Source organism: Lytechinus pictus, chromosome 5 (assembly GCF_037042905.1).
Source record: "Lytechinus pictus isolate F3 Inbred chromosome 5, Lp3.0, whole genome shotgun sequence".
Lineage (NCBI taxonomy): Eukaryota > Metazoa > Echinodermata > Echinoidea > Temnopleuroida > Toxopneustidae > Lytechinus > Lytechinus pictus.
In genome coordinates, this window is record NC_087249.1 from 28,428,252 (window position 1) to 28,451,466 (window position 23,215).

General features: G+C 35.7%; 1 protein-coding gene across 1 annotated transcript; it reads right to left on the reverse strand.

The window, feature by feature from the left end:
- Nucleotides 1–302: 302 nt before the first annotated feature.
- On the reverse strand, nt 303–22,763 carry LOC129262164 (mucin-2-like). The gene is made up of 18 exons (XM_054900220.2): nt 22,584–22,763; nt 16,153–16,248; nt 15,446–15,524; nt 14,433–14,562; nt 13,512–13,683; nt 12,818–13,016; nt 12,031–12,204; nt 10,978–11,080; nt 10,241–10,331; nt 9,907–10,030; nt 9,196–9,328; nt 8,825–8,948; nt 7,731–7,872; nt 6,459–6,602; nt 5,751–5,885; nt 5,042–5,177; nt 3,358–4,671; nt 303–2,913 (listed from the first exon to the last, which is right to left on the reverse strand). The coding sequence occupies exons 1-18, from the start codon at nt 22,724–22,726 to the stop codon at nt 2,816–2,818; spliced, it is 3,537 nt and encodes a 1,178-aa protein (XP_054756195.2). The 5' UTR covers nt 22,727–22,763; the 3' UTR covers nt 303–2,815.
- Nucleotides 22,764–23,215: the final 452 nt, after the last annotated feature.

Sequence of the window (23,215 nt, forward strand, 5' to 3'; positions counted from 1 at the left end):
TTGTGACCATTTGTGATTTGATGGAGTCTCCTTACTGTCAAATCCGCAAATATTGTACACTATAAAATACAAAAAAGTATGTGAAATAAATTCTCTTATTTGCATAATTCTGTGTTGTGCATACAATTGTTATTTTTAAAACAGCAAAATTTAACATTTTACCTCCGAGTTTAATGAATTATTCAGCATCATACTTAGTTGATTTTTCTTTTTATTCAACTCAACATTTTTTGTGAGGATAGAATTCCCATTTAAGTACAAAAATAAGTTTATCAATAAATACTATGTGTACAGTTATAAAGTTTATTATGCATTATTTTATTTACAAGCGCAGAGGCACATGTCATCAAAAAAGATAAACAATATTTAAAAAGTATACATTCATCAGATTTACATTAAAAAAAAGCAAAGTAAACTAAATATTTCTTTAGATTAATTTCAGGATAAGAAAAAAAAAAAAAGTGCATGTGTGTTACATCATGCTACCTAATCAATATTCATCCAAATACGGTGCATTTGATATATCACATATATTACAATATGCATATTCATTACTACATCATGTGGGTTTTATTTTATTTCAAATGATATATTGTTTTAACTCAACATGTCATCAATTTGCAGATTAATACCCATCATTTATAATATTATAAATTCATTCAGCATGTTAAGGGATAAAGCTGAAAAATAAATTGCATTGTTTGAGAATGTTGTATCCTTGTTTGATCATAGTACGTATAGCCTGTTGAGGTTAATACTGATGCAATAAATTTTGACTTTCAAAATAGAATGATACTTCCTCATCCCTTGCTTTGATTTCACTTGTCATACATGTCATATGTCTGTTAGTTCTTGCTATAGTTTTGCATTAGAGTGCCTACATAAATTACATTTCAAATTATATAGAATTTCTAGAGAAATGTGGAAACGACTTACTTTCTTAGACAAAGCCTTGGGTAGGTTAACAAAGGTCATGTCCATCATGAACTGCTCCAATGCCTGCAGTATTTCATTATTTTCTCTTATTCCTTGTTGATTTTCTTTAAAAATATGCTGATATGGGAGGGTTAAAAATGAAAAGGCACAGCCTTAGGTACCTCGTAGTTCAATTGCCTCTTAATCACGATCATAGTTCTTGAGAAATCACAAAAATTATGGTTGTTACATAACCCTTGGTGTATGTGTGATATCTACAGAATAGTGAGCAGCATTAATTCTATTCTCAAGAAAGAAGGTTTTAACAGGAATTACATGTAAGCAAAGTCCAATTGCTATTATTTACCTAAAAAATTAAATTGTACAGGCAAAGTGTAGATATAATTATAATAATCACTGATCTGTATTCCAAATACTGTTACATCAAATTTATATGAATTTCATCCAATGCATTCATTCACATAATACATAGAATAATATCCTTGACAATCATTTTCCTTTTTCACAAGCAAAGCAAAGGCACTTTTTATACACATGGTTGATCTTTGGCTTGGCAATAACGTGACTTTTTCATCAGTTTGCATTATCAAAAGTATTCGCATTTCAGTACTGCATATAAATCAGCATTTTTAAAAATATTTTTATAACAAATGTATCCCAAAGAGGAGCGAATTCACAGCATCTAGAGTTTCTTTCTGATCTAAGGTTTCCATGGAAACGTCTTGCAACAGATTTGAATAGCCAAAGCATTTGATGCATTTTCTTTGAATATGTGCACATGTCCCTATCATACAGGGATAGATGGAATAAAGTCATCATTATATACAAAATCCATCATACTTTAAAAAAAAATTATTTTGTGATTTGAAAGATATCTAGGCTTTGTGGCTCTGTTTCACAAAGCCCAATATCACCTAGGATATTTAATAAACATTACATAAAACATAGCTAAAGGAAATGCAACAATTTCAAAAGCTTGAACACTCGCTACACCTGTATAATTGACCGGGGGGGGGGGGGGTTATTTCACGAAAAGTAGCGTCGGTAAAGTGCACTTGTACTCCTGGTTATATGTAATTATATAACCCATCTTAGCAGTGATCAAATTTATATGAAATTAGAGAGGCACCATCTACCTAAGAAGTTTAGTATAAAATGCTGTTTGCTCATTGCTGTGTAATTTGACCAATATAATAAGTTAAAAATAAAGCTTGGTAAGGTTCAAATAAGGATAAGGGCTGCTTGAAATTTATGCCCGACTTGGACGTGGACTGATACAAAATGATATATCCCAACTTCGCTGACTTAGCACCTAAGCACTCTACGGGTCGTGTGGTCCAGTGGTTAGAGCATTGGACTCGCAATCACAAGGTTGTGAGTTCGAATCCCCACTCTGCCATTGTCTCCACTTTAACAAAAAAAGGCCCGAGAGTAATATCTGTAAAAGACGTAAAAATTTTTCCTAGGTAATTGGTTATGTACCAGCTTAGCGTTTACCAGCAAAATGCTTTCCTGCCGAGTTCCTACGGGATTTACCATAAACAGAAACAGAACATGTACCAGTCTTGATAAAAGGCGTTATTTACAAACAGCTTTATGAAACATCATCCAGGTGTGTATGTTGGCAATCTCCCTTGCTTCACTTCATTTGTATCTTGTTGAAAATAAAATGAAACAAATGAACAGAAAACTTCTGAATCATCTAAATTCCTTAAGCTGGGCCGAAGGAGAATCCCCTCACTCAAGGCAACATTGGTAAGAATGCATCAATTTCAATAATGAACTGGCCCTCAACAATAGATTCACACGTATAGAAAACAAACAAGAACAAAAAATGGGACAGGTCTAACTAATTGTTGCTGTCCTTCTGGAGAGAAAGCTAGAAGTTGATAAGCTGACCGACGGATCCTGATGGTGACTTTGATGAAGGTGATGGATTGTATGGAGATGGTGGTAGAAGAACAGAATCATCTTCATCTATAAAGACATAATTGAAAGAGGCAAATGTTAGATATAATCTATATTAGTTATGGGCTTGGTCATAGCAACAATTCCAGGATAACCACACAACTATATTACTGTACAAACACACAGAAGGTTCTTCAAGAAATCATCATTAAAAGCATGTTATTCATTTGTCCAAAATAATGCTATATTTACATATTTTCACATTTTACCTCTAGGGATATATTGAATTGATTTTCAGGAGAGTGTAGCTGGATTACTACATTGTTGATGCATATGAAAAGATATGTTAACTTAAACAGTCTCTTTACTATCCTACTTGTACCAATATAACGCAAACATGATACAAGAAAATTTACTCCTTGTGACTCAAATAAATTTTAGATATATTTTAAGATAAAGGTGTACATGTACAATCTAATTTCAGAAAATACACTTTTTAAGATATTCTGTTACCTAAAAGATCAAAGTCAAGTGTTGTCTTAGGAGTGGCCTGAAGAAATTGACTCTGAGAAGATGGAGAAGCCTTGTAGCTGCTCAAAGGGGTCTTTGAACCTGGAGTCTTTAGTTTTAAACTGGACATATCCTTCAGCAACGATGCATCATTTGCAGAAAATGGGCTGACATCACCGAGGGAAAGGCTGGAGATGTTTGCTGGGGGAGTGAGGTGAAAACTGTCATTTGAGTGAGATGTCCAATGGGACTTTCCATTTGCTAATGGTCTGGAAGCCGAGCTTATGGATGTGTCTGATGGGTGGCTTATCCGACTTCTCTTCCCATTCAGGTTAGGTGTTGCAGATGGTGATATCAAAGGTGATACATGGACCAACAGATCTTCTAATCTGTGTGAAGTGTCCAGTAGGAATTCGTCTTCCCCATTCTCAAAGGTATTGTCCAACGCAAAGGGCTTGTCATTTGGGGTGAATCTATCATGCGTTTTACGATGTTCTGATGAAGGACATGTGTGAACACTTCCTGGAGAAGTGCTATTCGATGTCAAGGAAACTTCGGAAGGTATTTGGTCATTCAATATTGGATGACTTACTTCAGGCTCAGACTGACGAGCTGGAATCGAGAGACTTGGCGATGAATCATCAATGTCCTGTGGATACCTTGAACGAATTCTAGTACCATTTAACTTAGGGGTAGCTGACGGGGTTACTGAAGGTGACACATGCACCAGAAGATCTTCTAACCGATCTGATGTATCCAAGAGAAAATCATCTTGTCCATTCTCATTAGTGTCATCAAGGGTAAAGAGCTTGTTAAGAGGACTATGGTGCTCCACCCCACTTGATGTTTTATGATGTTCAGGGGAAGGACTGAGATAACTCTCTGCTATCCCATCATCCCATTTTGCTTGGAATGTTCTCACTGGGGTTTGTCCATTGCGGCCAAAGTGGCTTAATTCTGGCCCAGATTGCATGGCCGGACTAGACAATGAGGTGTTGGAGGCAAAGACATCTCCATTCATTGATGAATCATTCAGATCGCTTCCATAACTAAGTGTACTGATGTTATGCTCATCAACGTGGTCAGAGAAAGTCACAGACTTCTGAGAGCCATTACTGGTCCGTTGCTTGATAGAGGACGATTGTTGCACGATTTCCAGACTTGCCACATCATCACTCTCAGGACTCCTGGCATTGCTTGCTGTGGAAGACCTCACAAGGGGACTGGCTGGATGTTGTCTTGGTGTGGAAATGGGATGGGATGGGGTAGTTACTGGAGAGTGCTTCAGCTTGTCTCTTGTCACAAATGCACTTTGATCTATGGGAAACAAGCAAAATATGGTATATCAGATTGTATATATATAGTAAAGAAAATTTTTTTTTCCCTGCCTAGATTCTTTAATTGTCACTCCTTCATGTTTAAACGACAACATTTTGAAGATGATCATTGAAATGTCCCTGAATTATTGGGAGACCAAGCAATTTACATGATAAATATCCCCATGATCTTTGACCTCACAAAACAAAGGTCATCTGCATAACATACATTGTTTGAAGACCTGCGCTACACAATAACATTAAGATTAAGCCCATATTCACAAAGCCCATAAGCTAAAGTCATCTTAATGTGGACAGAGTTAGGTGATAGCTAGAATTAAAATTATGTTTTGACCTTTAGATGAACTTACCAAGGACAGAAAGAGGATCTTCAATACCAAGAGGAACGGGAGATTCAGAATGACCTGGTGATAAGGATAACGGAGACTCCATTAATCCTTTCCACTCTGGAGATCCATTCATCGCACCAACCACTACATCAGCAATCTTTCAAGATTTAAAAGGAAAAAGGGAAGAACAAAAACTTCATGCAGTCAGTTGATAATAATTACAGTGCAAAATACAGTGCATTAGGAATATATAATGGAGCATAAATTGTACAATGCCTGTAATTGCAACCATGTTTGTTTAAAGCAAGCCTATGGGAGCTAAACATGCAACATTTCTACCATCGCACACACACCATCCAAACTGACCACTGAATGGTCTTATGTCACAATACGATAATTACATATTCACCAATTTGCTCTTGCCAACTGCCCATTATCATTAACATTTTTGTTAATTTTGTGGTGTCACACTTTGGTTGCATAGTAAATATATACATGTATGACCGTCAAGAAGCACACTGCACATAAAAGAAACAGAGTGAATGATATGAAAGCCTTCGACAATAAGAACAACCCTCTGATTGAAAGACGAGTGTCAGAACCACTGCACCATTGATGGACTTTATAAAAAAGAGATCACTGTCTCAAAACACACAGAGAGTAAAGTAAATTTACGGTAATACAGTGTTTCAATCAAAGCTGGTTTTCGATATGAGGTCAAACTAATTACCTGATCAATAAGGTCTTGGTGTGCTCTTGTGACAGATGTGGTGGTATGCTGATGCAGGGGTTGACTATTGACAGGTGTTCTTGAATGAATGGAAGGGGTGGAAGCTGTCCTGCTTTCACTTTTAGATGACCCAGGCTGTCAAAATATAACAACATTACCATAAATGGAGTTAGATTCAAAAGAAATTACGCACCAGTTGACATTGGAGGACTGAAGAATATTTTTAAGATATATAATATTAATAATATTGTAATCTTATATTTTACATTTTAAAATGCTCAATTTGTACTCGAATTCTGACACATCTGTATGACATGTACGTTTCATTGGATATTAATGAGTATTGAATTGAATTCAATTTCCTACATAAACTTTCCTATTATTTTTTTTTTCTTTGTCCTGTCATAGAATAATTTATTCAATACAAAATAAGATCTTTTGCCCATATTGTTCACTTGTAAATAAAACGTGGTTGTCATCATCCCAAACTTACAATGCCTATCAAAATTATCTGATGTCTGTCCTTTTCCTCTTTCCTTTAATGGGGTGTTTAATTCATTGTTTGTTTTGTGATGTACGATGTGTGTTTTTTTTTTAATCTTTAAGACTTGTTAAAAGAAAATTATCTGATGTAACCTACTTTTCTTACACTGTCATGCAATACTTTCTTCACGAGAGAAGAAAAGTATCTTCTCCAATTAATCCTACCTTTATCTCACTCTTTTTAGCAGATGGTTTATCCTTCTTAGTCTTCTGAACGGAAGCTAATTTGCTTTGTTTAGTAACCTTCCTCGGCTGTGTCTTGACCTCTCGCTTTGCATGATGGGGTGTGAACGGAGACGCCTCTTCAAGCTACAATCAAATGGTACAAGTCGACATACAATGTTACCAAAGTGTGCATTCAAACTGGAAGAAAGTTATTTAGACTCATCTCATAGATGGGAAGAGATGGTTTCATACACCCCTTTCTGAGATCTCTCTGAAATCTTAGTTGTGGACCACAGATTCACAACATTAGCAAGCCCATTGACCCATGATAGGTATTTACAGAATTGCATGTACACAAAAAAAATGATGACAATTTGAGTACACAGAATCCCAGGGGGGGGGGGGGTACTCACGAAATAAGGCATATGGGGATGTGCCGCTGGAATGGGTCGCTTTTTTGGAAGAAATCCCTAAACATGGGGTATGGTTTTATGCTGGAAAATCCCTAAACATGGCGCCAGTTTTTAGATACTGGCCTTAAAAGTGGGTCCATGGCCCCAATTCTTAAATACTGGCCTTAAACATGAGTCCATATTCTCCTCCAATTTTGGGTGATAACTTTTTTTTTTTTTTTTGCTTGTCAAATTTTAACAAATCCTTAATGGTTAACTTTTTATGGGTATGGGTTTTGAACCTTCAGCTGCACATCCCTCTCCAAACCAAATCTAAGTACCCCCCCCCCCGGCACAGAATGTGGTGATTACTTTTGTTTGTGCAGTTAGGTGAGGGCCCAAACACAGATGAGAAAGTAAACAATGTATTATAATCACTTCATATATAAACTTTGGTCTTAGTGATTTTGGGTGGAGAAGGGGGAGGCATGGCCTCTTTTCTAGAGTCTATATTCCTGTACATTGCAAAAAAATAAAAAGGGAACAAAATATCTGACAGGTTAATGAGAAGGGCTTGAAGCCAATAAAAGGGCATCTACTGTCATGGCCTACAACCTGAACATTTACACAGGAAATAATGAGTGCAATATCAGATGGTCTCATGAATCACATAATTTGAGAATTAAGAAAAAACGGATTTCATCAGATTCATACTCATCTCTTTGTAACCAAATCTTAACAAATGCCAACCTATTCTTCAAAACCAATCAACTACTGCATCGCAACCCTCTCCTATGCATTTTAAACATGCAATACATACTATTACCCTGTAGTTTCATAAAACATCCCGATGGACAGAGATGATATCAGCCTTTCTTACCTTCAATGTGGATTCATCTTCACTTAGGGATAGCTCCTGTGTTCTACAAGGAGCTGACTTGACTCTACGTCTTTCCATTTTATCATGGGTGGGGGGCTTGGTAGGAGCCTTGGTAGGGGCAGGCTTGGGTAGCTTTGAGGGTCTGTATGGACATCACCAACAACCAATATTAAGATATACCGTAAATCTCAGATATTAATAGGAGTGTGGAGTAAAATAAGTCTTGATAAACGTCTGTTTCAAGAGTAAGCGGTGATACTAATCCTTTGTTTTCTTTTTTATGTTTGATGTAGTATTAAATGCATTGGTCAGGCAGTATCATTTTGGAGGAACTGCAGCTTTTATGACATTCAGGAGTTATTTCGGATAGTAAAAGTTAACTTCGTTGCCACATTTTGTGAACATTATTAAATATTGAAGCACATCTTTTCTAACAAGTCTGAACCTGCATTAGTATTTCATCATTTTAATGACATGCCCAACATTGACCTTTACCAGGATCTTTAGAGTCCTGGATCTGTTTATAGCTGTGATATAGCTAATGGGGCCTCATTCATACGGTTCATGTGGTCTAATGGTTAAAGCATTGGACTCATCATCTTAAGGTCGTGAGTTTAAAAAGCGCTCTGCCATTTTATCCACTTAGATAAAAAGACCTGAGAGTGATTTCTGTCATTCATAAGGTCAGCCACTATGCCTGATTTACTTAGACGTAAAAAGTTTTCTACTTGTATGTAAATGTTTATATACCAGCAAAAAGCTGTCCTGTCGAGTTCCTACAGGAGTTACCATAAGATAAACAGAATAACGGGATCAAGAACTTATCCTTATAGCAATGCCAGTAAGAATATCTTGTGATCATATTCTTTAACTAATGGCAGGATAAAAATGACAGATACACCGTGCATCTTTTAAGAATCATATATTTTGGCTGTAAAACAAGCACCTCAATTCAAATTCTATACTCAATGATTGGATATATATTGTACGCCCGCAAAGAAAAAAATTAATTAGTTTATTTCTTAACAATAAGGGAAACATCCACAAATCTTATTCAAGTTTTACACCCCAACTACACACATCAACACACTTACCTATTAATCTGTTCTCGAAGTAGTCTGAGTGTACTGGTAGGAGTACCTTGTGTGAGATGGCTCTGTTTATACACAGCTTGGTTCACGTTGTTTACCAGAGACGATACAGCTTCAGGTGTGTTCACTTTGAATTAATGTAATGAACAAAAAAATGAATAAACTATTTCATTGAAGCAATTTGGCAGTAATTTTCAGCTGCTATATGCTACAAAAATCCTTGCATTTGATTGGCTGGGAGTTTAATGGCTTATACTCGGTTATGCTTCAAACGAGATTCATATATTGTTCGCAAACATGTATGAACGTATACAAAAATAATTTAAACAGACTGTGGAGTGGAGAGCATGATGAGAGAGGCAAATGCTTGTTACCTGTGGGTGATGCTTTCCAGAAGGCTTTATTCATTGGTCTAGTAGGAGTGTCATCACTAGCCTGAGCTGCACTGGCTGGCTCAAATGATACAGGAGGGGTCGCTGGCAACAACCCCAGACTATCACCTAAAAACTAGGCGGTCATATAAAACAAAAAACACTTCAATAATTATCTTAGGAAGTTTAAATGGCAAGTGAAATCAGGGGTAAAATCAGAGGGTGTAATCTTCTTGGAATAGGACTATTCATTGAAATTTTGTGCTTGTTGCATTAAAACATTGTCAGTTTAGGACACCTGATCAAAATCATCTCAATATACAGAGAAATATTTTTCCGACTTTTTCACAAATAATAACAAATTATCTATCTCTCTTTTTCTATTTTCCATTTGGCCATTTTTATAATTTGTTGATTGGATTATTTTTAAATGATTATCACGCCAAAATCTTAAAGTAAACATCAAGTGGGAGAAGGGGATAAGGGTGATTTCAATGAGTGTGAGTTGAAGCCCCACTAAACAGGGAAAAACATGAATTTAAATAAGACTACAAACTGAATGACATGTGAGTAAATGTATCCAAGATGGAGGATATTTCAACATCTCATGTTTCTTTCAACTACATGTAGGTTATTTATGTTGTCCATTACATAAAATTCAATTTCTGAATTTCTACACACTCTAAACAAAGGGATTACAATCATGTTACTCACATGAATGGAATTTGAATTTGTAGCTCTCTGCCTTGTGGGCGCTTCATGCCCTAAATGTAGGGTTCTTTTTAATGATCCAATGGAAGACTTGACAGATGGAAGCACTTCTTGACCCATGGAAGACCTAAGGGAATTGAAGACACAAGTTAAGAGGACAATCATGAACATATTATTTTCTACCAAAGTCATTTTACACATTTATACAAATGATTGGCAATAATTTTGGTTGATTGTGTAAGAATTCATTTCGCGACGGGTACAAAAACTTGACTTAATCATTAGACTTAATCTCAGTAGCTTTTAAAACCAACAGGAAATCTAGACGATTACTGACCTTAATGCTTGGAGGTTGGTGAGATGAGCATGGTGGGTGTGGACTTGGGTTACTACCTCAGGTTGAAGTGTTTCATAATCTGCCATAGGAGCTATGAATATAATATGAAGAGAGAAATACAGAGAGAGACAGACAAACACACACAGACAGCAGAGACAGAGAGAGAAAAAGAGACAGACACGCAGAGGAAGCAGGATATTAAAAGTGAAGAGAGGGGGGAAGAGAAGAAAATAGAGAACGATGGAGAATCATTATGGAAAAATATAAATTTGTAAAAATTTGAAACGTAATATTTGGTAAAATTCTTATTCATAAGTCCGTGTTCTTAAGTCCGGTCTGACTTAGGCCATGGTCTAACTCTGTGTGAAAGTTTGGGAGGCCAATAATTACATTATGTTTCCTCTCTTTAATTGGCTCTTTCCTTGTGTTTAAAGGTTGAAGAGCACTGTTTCAGTCATTATTCAAGGTCAGTTATGAATGATTAGAGTGTCATATGAGCTGACAAATTGAAGTTGCACTGTTAGAGATACATATTGCAATCGGCTATCCATGGTTAAACCATAACTTAAGACCAAAGTTTGAATCAATCCTGAATACGGGTCATAGTATTACTCTTACTACTATTATTATACTCAGCATGATCATTATCATCAACATTTCCATCATCCTCATCCTCACCCTCATCCTTACCCTACTATTACCACCACCATCATCATCATTGTCACCATTGTAATTACCTTGATGGAGCTTCTCTAGGTAAAGTCTGAGAGAAAGATTCCAGAGCTGTATGAGTGAGAGCAGGTTCAGCTTCCCGCCTTCATAAGTATTGTCAATATTCCGCTATACATGGAAAACATGCAAACAAAGATAATGAAATCAGCGAATTTTAACTTAGTTCCAAAATGAATCAATCAGGCAAGCAGAAAATTCATCACTGCCAAGTAACATAGTAGAGATCATTTGCACCTCTTAATTAGAGAGTTTACCATGTTGGATTTGTAATTGATACAAATTATTATGGGATTGATTGTATCTTTAATATATTCCAGAGACGAATAAAATAAATCAATCAATCAATCAGAGCACAGGTGTCCTATTATGACAAGATAATGTACCTGGGGGCCGTTTCATAAAGCTGTTCGTAAGTTAAGAGCGACTTTAAGAACGACTGGTGATCCTTTCTTACGCGCTAAATAATCACCAATGAACATTAATGGTGAATATTATTTACCAAAAGAAAGGATCACCAGTCGTTCTTAAAGTCGCTCTTAACTTACGAACAGCTTTATGAAACACCCACCTGTTTATGCAAAGTTGCTGTAGCAAAAATGCAATCTGTTCAATAATATGTTAGTTAGTGTACAAGTAAATCTCAGAATCTTCCCAATTTAAGACAATTTATCAAATTCCTTGACTCTTCCCTGACTGGAAGAAGAAGAAAATTTTCCCCCATTTCCTAATGGGCCCAGGAACCCTGAAAGTCGTGCAAATTTATGAAATACCCATCAGGTGGGTATTAAATGAAATGGGTATGGCCTCATTGGAAACTAGACAGACTGCGCAATGGGTTAACAAACAACACACAATGGTGATTAGATGATCTAATTGTACATGTTCATATAAGAGGATTAGAGAGTACGGGGTGAGAACAAACAGGATAAGATAGGACCAAATGGTAATTCGCCAAACTGATAAAAAAAATGTAACATGACTTTATGATTCGGTGGTCTTTACAGACTCTATATCAGCCCTCTGGACTCAATATCATCCCTAGTGTATTGTCTTCTCACCTTCTCTAGTTCTTTATGACATTCTCTAAGAAGCATCTCTGGGACCTGTACTCTGAGTTCACTACCATCGACCCTGTACCGGTTGGCCGCACCCTCTAAGATAGACTCGACCACCTCAAGCTCTTGACGCTGGGCAGCCTGACAGATAGCCACTGTCTTCCACATCTCCCTTACCTGATCAAAGAAAGAAAGATTCCTTTACTTTATGCCAGCATTCAGGCACAGAACCAGAGGATGGGGTAAAATTGATATACTATAGCCCCCCATCATTTTGTTTGTACATAAGGGAAGACATTTTTTAACTTGTAATTTTTTGTTTTTATTTCTATATTCACAACTTTCAAGTCAAATTTCAGAATATAATTATAATCCAACATTTCATAAGTCTTGTTTTCCATTTTTGAAGACAGAAAATGGTACCCCGAGATACAAACAATATTTGTCTATAAACAAATGTATGATGATATCATGAACAGCTGTGATCTCTCCAGAATCTATAAATTATCATTATTTTGTTCATATTCATGGTTTGCTATTTCAGAAACGACAATACATATACGGAAGCCAATGGCTGAAATGTATGTGTTTACAAAAAGTTGACATATAAAAAAGAAAATACAGATTCACAATAATACATTTCATTGTGAATTTCTATGTCTTTTTGATGGCAGAATAAATAAATTAATAAGAAAAAATTAATTGAATTCTTTAAAGATGAGCTAAATGTAAAAATTAAGAGTGGAAGAGAGAGAGAGGAAAATGACTGAAGAAAACAAAAGAATTCTACCTTTTGAACTTTTTGTGTTCTTGTCACCGCCATTGTGTCCCATTCTGCATCAAGCAAAGCTCCAGATCGACGGCGTCTTGTGACTGAAGGGCTCCCTCTAACTTTGGCCTGGGCCATCAGACGAGCTTCCTCCTCTTTGATTTGAGCTTCTAACTCTCGTATCTTCTTTCCTACCTGTCTGTACTCTGCTGCAAGCTCACTGAAGATAGATAAAAGGAAAATTATCAATGTTTTGGTCACTCATCATTTAATTTGTCCAAGGATACAATTATACTGTATATTCATATTATGGTCTTTTGATACATTTATTTTATAAAAATATAATTCAGAATCAATTATGTATCGTAATTTTTGAATAGCATTGTCAAACCTGCAAAAACAAATGATTAATATAATCTTACAAAGAACTTGAATGTACCAACCTTACAAACAATACACAACCTTAAATGTTATTGCAAATTACCTCTACAAAACTTGATCAAAGAGATACAAATGACTTCATAATTTTTATAAAAAAATATCCTCATAGATCTATAATCAATTTAATTATATTCATTGGGATGATACTACTGAGTCCCAACACCATAGAACGTTAGTACATACTTCTCTCACCCCTTTCCACTTTTTTTAAAACTATCATACCAGTCCAATGACCAGTTCAACATGCAAATAGGTTGTTTATTACAAGGACTACCTTGCATATGAACTCCATTGATCCTGCAAGAGTAGATCTCTGTGTAGATGAGATAGAAATGATCTCCGATGTCTCACACAACATGCTTCTAAGGCACGGCCAATCTGCTCACCAAACTCAGAGTCTTTAGAAGGCAGTTGAGGGTAGTAGAGGAGGTCCCTTTCTTTCACCCCTAAATAATAAATTACAGATACAATTTTAACAGTCTTTTACAGGTAAAATTATGTATATTCATGTGTTAGCAACCTCCTGTCTTAAGTGACTATTGAAACTGCTTTCCATTTAATAACATGTGTTTTAGAACCTGTCAATAAAGTTCACATGATGTGTTTCCCTTGGGTGGTCACTGTAGAAAGATTTCCTTGCATGTGATTCAAATCTTATTTTAATCTTTATAGAACTATGCATATGATATTGTAATCTCATAGCGCCCTCCCTCAGAGGATAGAGGAATACATGTAAACCTTGTTGTCAGAGATGTGCCAACTGCAGAAAACCAACACATCTAAAGGCAATGGCTTCAGTCTCTTAGATGGCAGCACGATGATGTTTATCCATAAGGTCTATTGTGTCCTTAAATCTAAAATTAAAAACCAATAACCAGACTGAGACCGTTACTTTTTTCATAAAAACACATGCTTAAATAACAGAACTCAAAGATACTGTACATTAAATCCACAAGTCTGTACTTGTGTGAAATGTAAGAATTATACTATGTATAAAACAAAGATGCATTTTTCATTTTGCAATTAAAAAATTTGTACCTTTTTTTTCAAATCAGTCAAAAATGAAAATGAATATTCATCACTGAAATACTTGACTATTATGTGTATCAGCTTAAATAACCATAAGTAACAGTAGTTACTAGAAGAAATAAACAGTATATCTCAGCAAATAATGAACAAAAGCATACAACTATACCTATTTCCTTGAAGATAACCTTGTTAACGACATAACGACTGAAATGGAGCAAGAACACATCGAATTTGTCTCCCCCTGGAGACAGAAAGAGAGAAGGCACAATCCTAGGCAGGTTACAATCTTCCTCTTCCTGTGAGAAAAATACAGACAACAAAAATACATATCTGATTAACATGTACAAGGTAAACTCTAGGCTGTTAACAGAGTCTCAAATGGTGACACTACATATATGCTTAGCTCCTGCGACATTTTCTCCAGTCTTAATATCTCAGAGGGTACAGGGTTAGGGTTAGGATTGTAATAGAGTTTTTGGTTCAGGGCCATGTGAAGATAAGGATTAGGATTCATTTAGTTTCAAAGGTTAAGTTTCATATTTGGCTCAACGTGTAGATTATCCATCGGAGCAATCGTCGCCACAGCAAATGTCATGGTACCATCTCAAATATCTAGAGGGGACAATTTCATGGAAGTTGACAGCAGTGACAAGTTGTCATTGTCCAACAGTTGCCAGAGCAACTGTCCGATTCATGGGCTTCTCAGCCAATAACTACCCAGAAATGTTAGAAAACAAATGTTGATTATGATATGGTCCCTAGATATTTCCTCTAACATATTCATATATATCAAAATTTGAGATTTTAATTGGAGATATTGAGCACAGTTGTATCTTCTTTTACCAACTTCAAGGTCACATTTCTGTAACAACCACATCATAGGTAGCAACAAATTTTACCTTGGATGACTTCATACAGGTGTATTTTCACTTCATCCTACTGACATAAATTTCAGAGTATCATATTTTGACAGCACTGAATTTTGCATTAAAAGATTCAGCAACTTTCATGACAATGATAATAATACACTGGACTTGAAACACACCCAATCTACTCTGCAGAGTGCTTAAGGTGCTTCAAGAAATGTTAGAGAAATTAAGAAGAATTGAACAGAAATGATGGCACCATGCTCCTGAAGGCAAAAAAAAAAATCTAAGCAAAGAGAAATATATTGATTACCTTAATTTCGGTCAGCCAGCTATTAACTACTTTACGAAAAGCCTGTTCTTGCTTCTTATCTGTAATTGGCCAGCAGTAACTACAAACCAGGTAAAAGCAAACGACACATACTTTTAAAATTACAAAATAATGATGAAAAGCAATGAGTAACTTTTTCCACAATTCAAAATAAAAATCCCAATTTTCTAGCTTATAATTGCAAACTTTTAGGTCACAAAGGTATCACCTTAGTTTTACAGAGAGTGGTCTTTCACACATCTATGTGTTTGACAGTCTGACTGCAAAGGGTAACGCACCTGCCATATACAACAGGAGTACACAGGCGCAGTGCACACATATAATAGACACATGGAAGAGTCTAGATTCAATTGTGAAGCCATGAACAATACATTTTAGAATATTGACAATGACTTAAATGTGAAAATAGAAAATGTTATGACATATTATGGCATATCAAATTTGTGTTTTCAACACACACAGACTGCACATTTCATTCTGAACAAATTTACATAAATTCCACTTTTAACTAAATTACTCCTGTCAATCTTCATAAGAGTCTATGTTTCACCCAAAGCCTTAAAGTGCTACTGCATCAATGTGTTTATATATATGTAGCTTTGTTTGATGACATATCTATTAAAAGAGGAAAACGGAAAGAAGACAATGAAAAGGAACTCCATGAAGAGAAATTTGTTAAGACATCTCACCGGAAGCGATCCTGAGCCATTGGGAGATTCAGCTTTTCAAAGAGAAAATGCATCACTACTTCAAAGCACTTCTTATTGGGAACAGCAAACATATCCCTGGGGGTAAACAAGATAGAAAAAAAATCAGAATTAAAGAAGCAAAAATAATTTAAGACCAGGGGGCAAAAAAAAGTCACACTTAAATCATTGTTAAGCACCCTCCTGGGGTGAAACATGAAAACAGAATATAAAAAAAAATTGATTGTAAATATTAAGATGGCATTTCATAAAAGTGATTATAAGCTACTATTACTTTACACATAACACATCTAGAATTTGCAATTGACTGCAGAATTATGTGTTACAGGACCAGAAATCATATTGCCAACAATGTTAACACCTAAAATTTACCATTATACAAGTGTATGTATTTTACAGAATGTGACAATGTTGTTTTAACCCTTTAGCACCTGAACCGCCCGAGACCGCCCTTCCTATTACACACTGAACCGCCCTTAACCGTCCGTACGTTTTCTTTGCGCTATAGTATCTCTTGTCTATGATTTACCGTGGTAATATTGCGTGTGCATACCGTATAGGTTGGCTGCTACATAGATCTGCATAGAAAAGTGTATGCTCCTATTGAGTATAATAGAGAAAAACCGATTGACATGCATCGGTGTGTAGCAAGTTCCAGACTGTTGCGCAGTCGATCTCAGCAAAGATGGCTGCGTCCATGTCTCGGAAAACCACTTACTTCGCCGAAGAAGCTCGGGCCTTGCTATATGTTCATCAAAACGTTGGATATCACACAGAGTGACATCTAGATGTGAGTTGGAATTAATTTTTGACATATTTGATCCAAGATTTGGCGAAAACTTTAGTATTCTGTCAGTGATACTTTACATTTTTTTGAAGGCGTGGGACTGGGGCGGCTGAAACCCGAACTTTTGGTTTTTTTTCTTCTCGCTCTGCAAACGATTGTCAAAAGTCAATATTCGTACATCTGATTGAACTTTGCCATGTACCATTCTATTCAACAGGTCCTATGCTACAAAATAAATATAACTTGTAATGAACAAAAGTAAATTTATAAAAAAATATTTCAATTTGTTTGGAACAATGCCTACTTATTACCAGTTTTATTGTTTCCTCCAGTGAGTAATTGCCATTATGCATAGGAATCTGTAGGAGCTAGAGGGTTAAGCTCTCAGAAGTGGGTGACCTACATGTTCATTTATTCATGCATGAGACTTGTTCTTACTGATCAACATAAACAATATAAATGGTTTAGATTGAAATAACATGTAGATAAGAAATTACCATAATCAACACAATAAAATCAATTTAAACATCGATAACATACAATGTTTTCTCTCCAGCTTTTCACAAAGGTCTGAAGTTGCACATTCATTTATGTTAAACAATTACAAAAATAAAAGATGGCACTGAAGCTACTTCTAATTTAGAATTAAAAGCTTGCTGGTAAGTTTGAACAATGTAACTTATGTTTCCGGCTTACAATCATTTTGATATGATCTTACATTCAACATGAAACAAAAAAGATAAAAATTGTTGGAATTGGTAGAATTTGAACCAGTGGGATTTGTGCAAGCCTGGAATGTCTTCACATATAAAATTATGTAATTGCCACTTGGCCTACACCCGCTTTGCCTACATGTACTTTGTATTTGGTCTCATCCCACTTGGTCTAATCCCAGTTTGTCTACAACCAGGTTGTACATGTATTTGGTCTAAATGCCAACCCATGAACGATTTTGTATATTTTCCAGATAAGCTATATAGTCCAGGATAGGCCCCATAGAGAAGGGGTCGAACCTTGTTTTTTTTAGATACCCGGTATACAATGTTTTTTATGGTTTCTTGTCAATTCGAGGGTGCTGATTCCAAATCTGAATGATGCCACTCTTGTAACCTTGAGCATTTTCCGCAAAATTGGTAAAATAGAATCATAGAATTGCCCACATATTAACTATAAAATGCATGTAGTTGTTGTGCAGAAGTGAAATACTCGTTGGAAAATGATATTTGACAAAATATTTATTTTATATTTTTATTGATATTCAAAATGGCCGCTATAAGCCCTTGTATACTTACAGGCCTCTCGATTAACTTTAATTTTTTTAAGTCAGCAGGGCACCCTGGACTGAACTTTAGGTGGTCAAATGGCAGTTTAGGTGGTTATCAAATGCATATTGAAAATATTGTATCATGACAAAAGTGTATCAACTCTGTATGTGTAAGTTTGCTGCGAAACACTACATGTACATTACTGGTGGAACCTTTCTGTGGGTTAAAAAGGACAAACTCAAGCCTTTGTTTCCCAGATCGATTGTTTATAATAGGCAGTCAGTGTCTTTTGTGGCCATTTTGAAAGTCAAATAATGTAATATATTTCGTTGAAAATTGTATTTTAAGGCAGTATTCCACTAATTTACCACAAAAACATGAGTTATAGCACTCACCTTGTGATTGTTTTTGTCCTTTTAAAGGACAAGTCCACCCCAACAAAAAGTTGATTTGAATAAAGAGAAAAATCCAACAAGCATAACACTGAAAATTTCATCAAAATCGGATGTAAAATAAGAAAGTTATGACATTTTAAAGTTTCGCTTAATTTCACAAAATAGTTATATGCACATCCTGGTCAGTATGCAAATGAGGAGGCTGATGACGTCATCCACTCACTATTTCTTTTGTATTTTATTATATGAAATATTCTAATTTTTTCCTCATTGTCAAGTGAAACAACGGTTAATTCCTCTCGAACATGTGCAATTAGCATTGTTTAATACTGTATGGTTCAGTCAAGTTGGTCCTTATTGTCAAATCTGTAAAAAATGAAATATTGTATAATTCAAACAATAAAAAACAAAAGAAATAGTGAGTGAGGGACATCATCAACTGTCTCATTTGCATGTCACTGAGTTGTGCATATCACTGTTTTGTGAAAGATAAGCGAAACTTTAAAATGCCATAACTTTCTTATTTTACATCCGATTTTGATGAAATTTCCAGCATTATGCTAGTTGCCATTTTTCTCTTTTTATTCAAATCAACTTTTTGTTGGGGTGGACTTGTCCTTTAAATATCAAAACACAGGATTTGTCACATACATGTACATGGCATGTTAAATAATAAATTTCGTTAACAATATGTTTTTAGTCAGTATTCCACTCATTTATCTTTATAACAAAATGCATTTTAGTGCTCACTCTTGTGATTTTTTTTGTCCCCGTTGACATTGTACATAATAGTGATAGGGCTTTTGGAGGCCATTTTGAATATCAAAATACAGGATTATATCACATACATGACATAACAAATGGGCAGTTTCACGGTTACGGAGTGACATTCAGAAACAAGTTTTTAGCATTCAAACAAAGATATCACACATATTGAAGTAGTTATTTGCAAAGAAATGGTACCTGACAGTAGTTGATGAAACTCACTTTTCAAAATAATAACATTTGTTATTTTGATCCACTGAATTAATGAGATATGAATATTCATAAACATGGTTACGGAGTGACGTAAAATGGACATGCATATTTGAGGAGAAAACTATTGCTCAAACTCTGCGAACTTTGAATGGCTATCACAATGTTGAGTTATTGATTGGATTCTATGTTGTTCTAGCTTTAATATGCTGCATTACATTAAAAAATTTGTGTATTTTTTCATCAATTACAACTTAAAACATAAACCCATACCTGGTTACGGAGTGACATCTGAAATATTCACACACAGGCAACGTAAAATGACCTTATATTTCAAAATTTTCTTTTGATATGATGTAAAATGATGACCTTCAGATTATGCAAAAGAAAGCTTTACAAAACAAGCAAAAGTTTTCTGTTAAATTGAAATTATTAAAAAAAAACAGTATATGTAGTCCCATGTATAGAATTTTTTGTATGGTTTGGATTCTCCTATAAGGAGATGCGTAAGAAAAAAATTTGTGGCTTATTATGTTCCCCTTTTGTATTTATGAAATCCTATATGAGTTTTGATAGAAAAATTGGATCCAGATTTGAAATAGAGCCAATATAAATTTTGGAAAATGTCTACTGTTGCTTGGAATTGCCCAAATGATATCGTTAGCAATCATGTTTTCAGACATTACTTCACTCATAGATCATTATTACTTGTATTTTAGTGCTCACTTTTGTGAAAATTAATTTTCCCCATTCATATTGTGAATATCAAGAAAATAAATATTTTGTCAAAAGTCAGTTTTTCAGAGAGTATTTCACTCTGGCAGCACAATTGCATGTACTTTTTAGCCAATGTGTGGACAATTTTATGATTTTCATGGGTAATTTGAATATTTTGGTGGCCATATTGGATTTTGCCAATTTGCAGAAAATGCTCAAGGTTACACGAGTGGCATCATTCAGATTCGGAATCAGCACCCTCGAATTGACAAGAAACCTTAAAAAACATTGTATATCTAAAACAAGTGGAACGCCTCTGGCAGTCTCGCCTGCATTACGCGATTTAATATAGCAGCAGTGCTAACTTTGAAAACTACTATAAAATAATCATTCACAAAAACACCATTCATATAATGACATAATACCACGTTCATTGACCATAAATGACATTTGAACGGTGAATTAAGACTTGTCAACTACACCCATGTCCACATTTCATTCACTCTATCTATAAACTTTCAAAGTTATGATGGCAATTCAACAATTACCCCAACATGGCCTAAGTTTATTGACCTTAACTGACCTTTGACCTTGGTTTTGTGACCTGAAACTCACAGGGGATGTTCAGTGATACTTGATTACTCTTATATCCCAAGTTTTATGAACTAGATCCATAAATTTCAGAGTTAGGATGGTAATTCAACAAATACCCCCAACACGGCCAAAGTTCATTGACCTTTAATGACCTTTGACCATGGTCATGTGACCTGAAACTCGTACAGGATGTTCAGTGATACTTGATTACTCTTATGTCCAAGTTTTATGAACTAGATCCGTAAACTTTCAGAGTTAGGATGGTAATTTAACAAATACCCCCAACACGGCCAAAGTTCATTGACCTATAATGACCATTGACCATGGTCATGTGACCTGAAAATCGCACAGGATATTCAGTGGTACTTGATTAACCTAATGTCCAAGTTTCATGAACTAGATCCATAAATTTTTAAAGTTATGATGGTAATTCAACAAATACCCCCAACTTGGCCAAAGTTCATTGACCCTAAATGACCTTTGACCTTGGTCATGTGACCTGAAACTCAGGCAGGATGTTCACTAATACTTGATTAACCTTATGTCCAAGTTTCATGAACTAGATCCATAAATATTCAAAGTTATGATAGTAATTCAACAAATACCCCCAACTTGACCAAAGTTCATTGACCCTAAATGACCTTTGACCTTGGTCACGTGACCTGAAACTCGAGCAGGATGTTCACTAATACTTGATTAACCTTATGCCCAAGTTTCATGAACTAGGTCCATATACTTTCTAAGTTATGATGTCATTTCAAAAACTTAACCTTCGGTTAAGATTTTGAAAATAATTCTCCCAACATGGTCAAAGTTCATTGACCCTAAATGACCTTTGACCTTGGTCATGTGACCTGAAACTCAGGCAGGATGTTCAGTGGTACTTGATTAACCTAATGTCCAAGTTTCATGAACTAGATCCATAAATTTTTAAAGTTATGATGGTAATTCAACAAATACCCCCAACTTGGCCAAAGTTCATTGACCCTAAATGACCTTTGACCTTGGTCATGTGACCTGAAACTCAGGCAGGATGTTCACTAATACTTGATTAACCTTATGTCCAAGTTTCATGAACTAGATCCATAAATATTCAAAGTTATGATAGTAATTCAACAAATACCCCCAACTTGACCAAAGTTCATTGACCCTAAATGACCTTTGACCTTGGTCACGTGACCTGAAACTCGAGCAGGATGTTCACTAATACTTGATTAACCTTATGCCCAAGTTTCATGAACTAGGTCCATATACTTTCTAAGTTATGATGTCATTTCAAAAACTTAACCTTCGGTTAAGATTTTGAAAATAATTCTCCCAACATGGTCAAAGTTCATTGACCCTAAATGACCTTTGACCTTGGTCATGTGACCTGAAACTCAGGCAGGATGTTCAGTAATACTTGATTAACCTTATGTCCAAGTTTCATGAACTAGGTCCATATACTTTCTAAGTTATGATGTCATTTCAAAAACTTAACCTTAGGTTAAGATTTGATGTTGACGCCGCCGTCGGAAAAGCGGCGCCTATAGTCTCGCTCTGCTATGCAGGCGAGACAAAAACAAGGTTCGACCCCTTCTATCCTAGACTAACACCCATTTCGTCTCAATATCCATTTTGTCTAAAAGCACTTTATTGGAGAAGTAAACCAAGTGAAACGTTTTACATCTGTTCACTTACTTTGTAAATGGCACATTGAATTTCCCTTCCATGTCACTCCTGTCAAAGCCAAGCAAGAGGAGATTTGTGAAGATGGCATCTCTCCGCTCCAATGGCCCTTGTAGGTGCCCCTCTCGAGGTCGACTACTCTTCTTCACACTCATAATGAAACTACTACGACATCATCATAGCATGGAAACCTAATACAGTGACACAAGGAGAGTTAAGAAATATAAGAAATTGTCTCAGGGCTCAAAATTAGCGGTTGCCCGGGTGCCATTGGCAACCAAAACTGCCGGCGGGCAACCTAATAGTCCCATCATGGTTGCCCGGATGGCATCCAAGAAAATTCTGGATATTTTTTTTCTCAAAGAGAATAATAAAATTCCCCGGAATTTAGCGGCAAGAAAGAATGCTTTTCCAGTACAAAGTTTACAACTTCTGGGGGCTGTTTCATAAAGCTGTTCGTAAGTTAAGAGCGACTAAGAGCGTTTAACCAATCGCCAATGAATACATACATGTACAATTTACCACAAGAAAGGATCACAGCTGTTCGTAAGATACAAATGACTTGAAACCTTTTCTCATGCAAAGTGATATATCCTTGTGTAATTGAGTTAGGACCTAGACCATGTTCCAGTCGTGCGTAACTT

Excerpts from the sequence above, each read along its gene's own strand:
- LOC129262164 (XM_054900220.2), bottom strand. The coding sequence starts at position 22,726 with ATGAGTGTGAAGAAGAGTAGTCGACCTCGAGAGGGGCACCTACAAGGG. Across the intron at positions 16,249-22,583 it reads TTCAATGTGCCATTTACAAA|GGATATGTTTGCTGTTCCCA; the intron begins GTAAGTGAACAG and ends GTTTACCCCCAG. Across the intron at positions 10,332-10,977 it reads CCTAGAGAAGCTCCATCAAG|CTCCTATGGCAGATTATGAA; the intron begins GTAATTACAATG and ends TTATATTCATAG.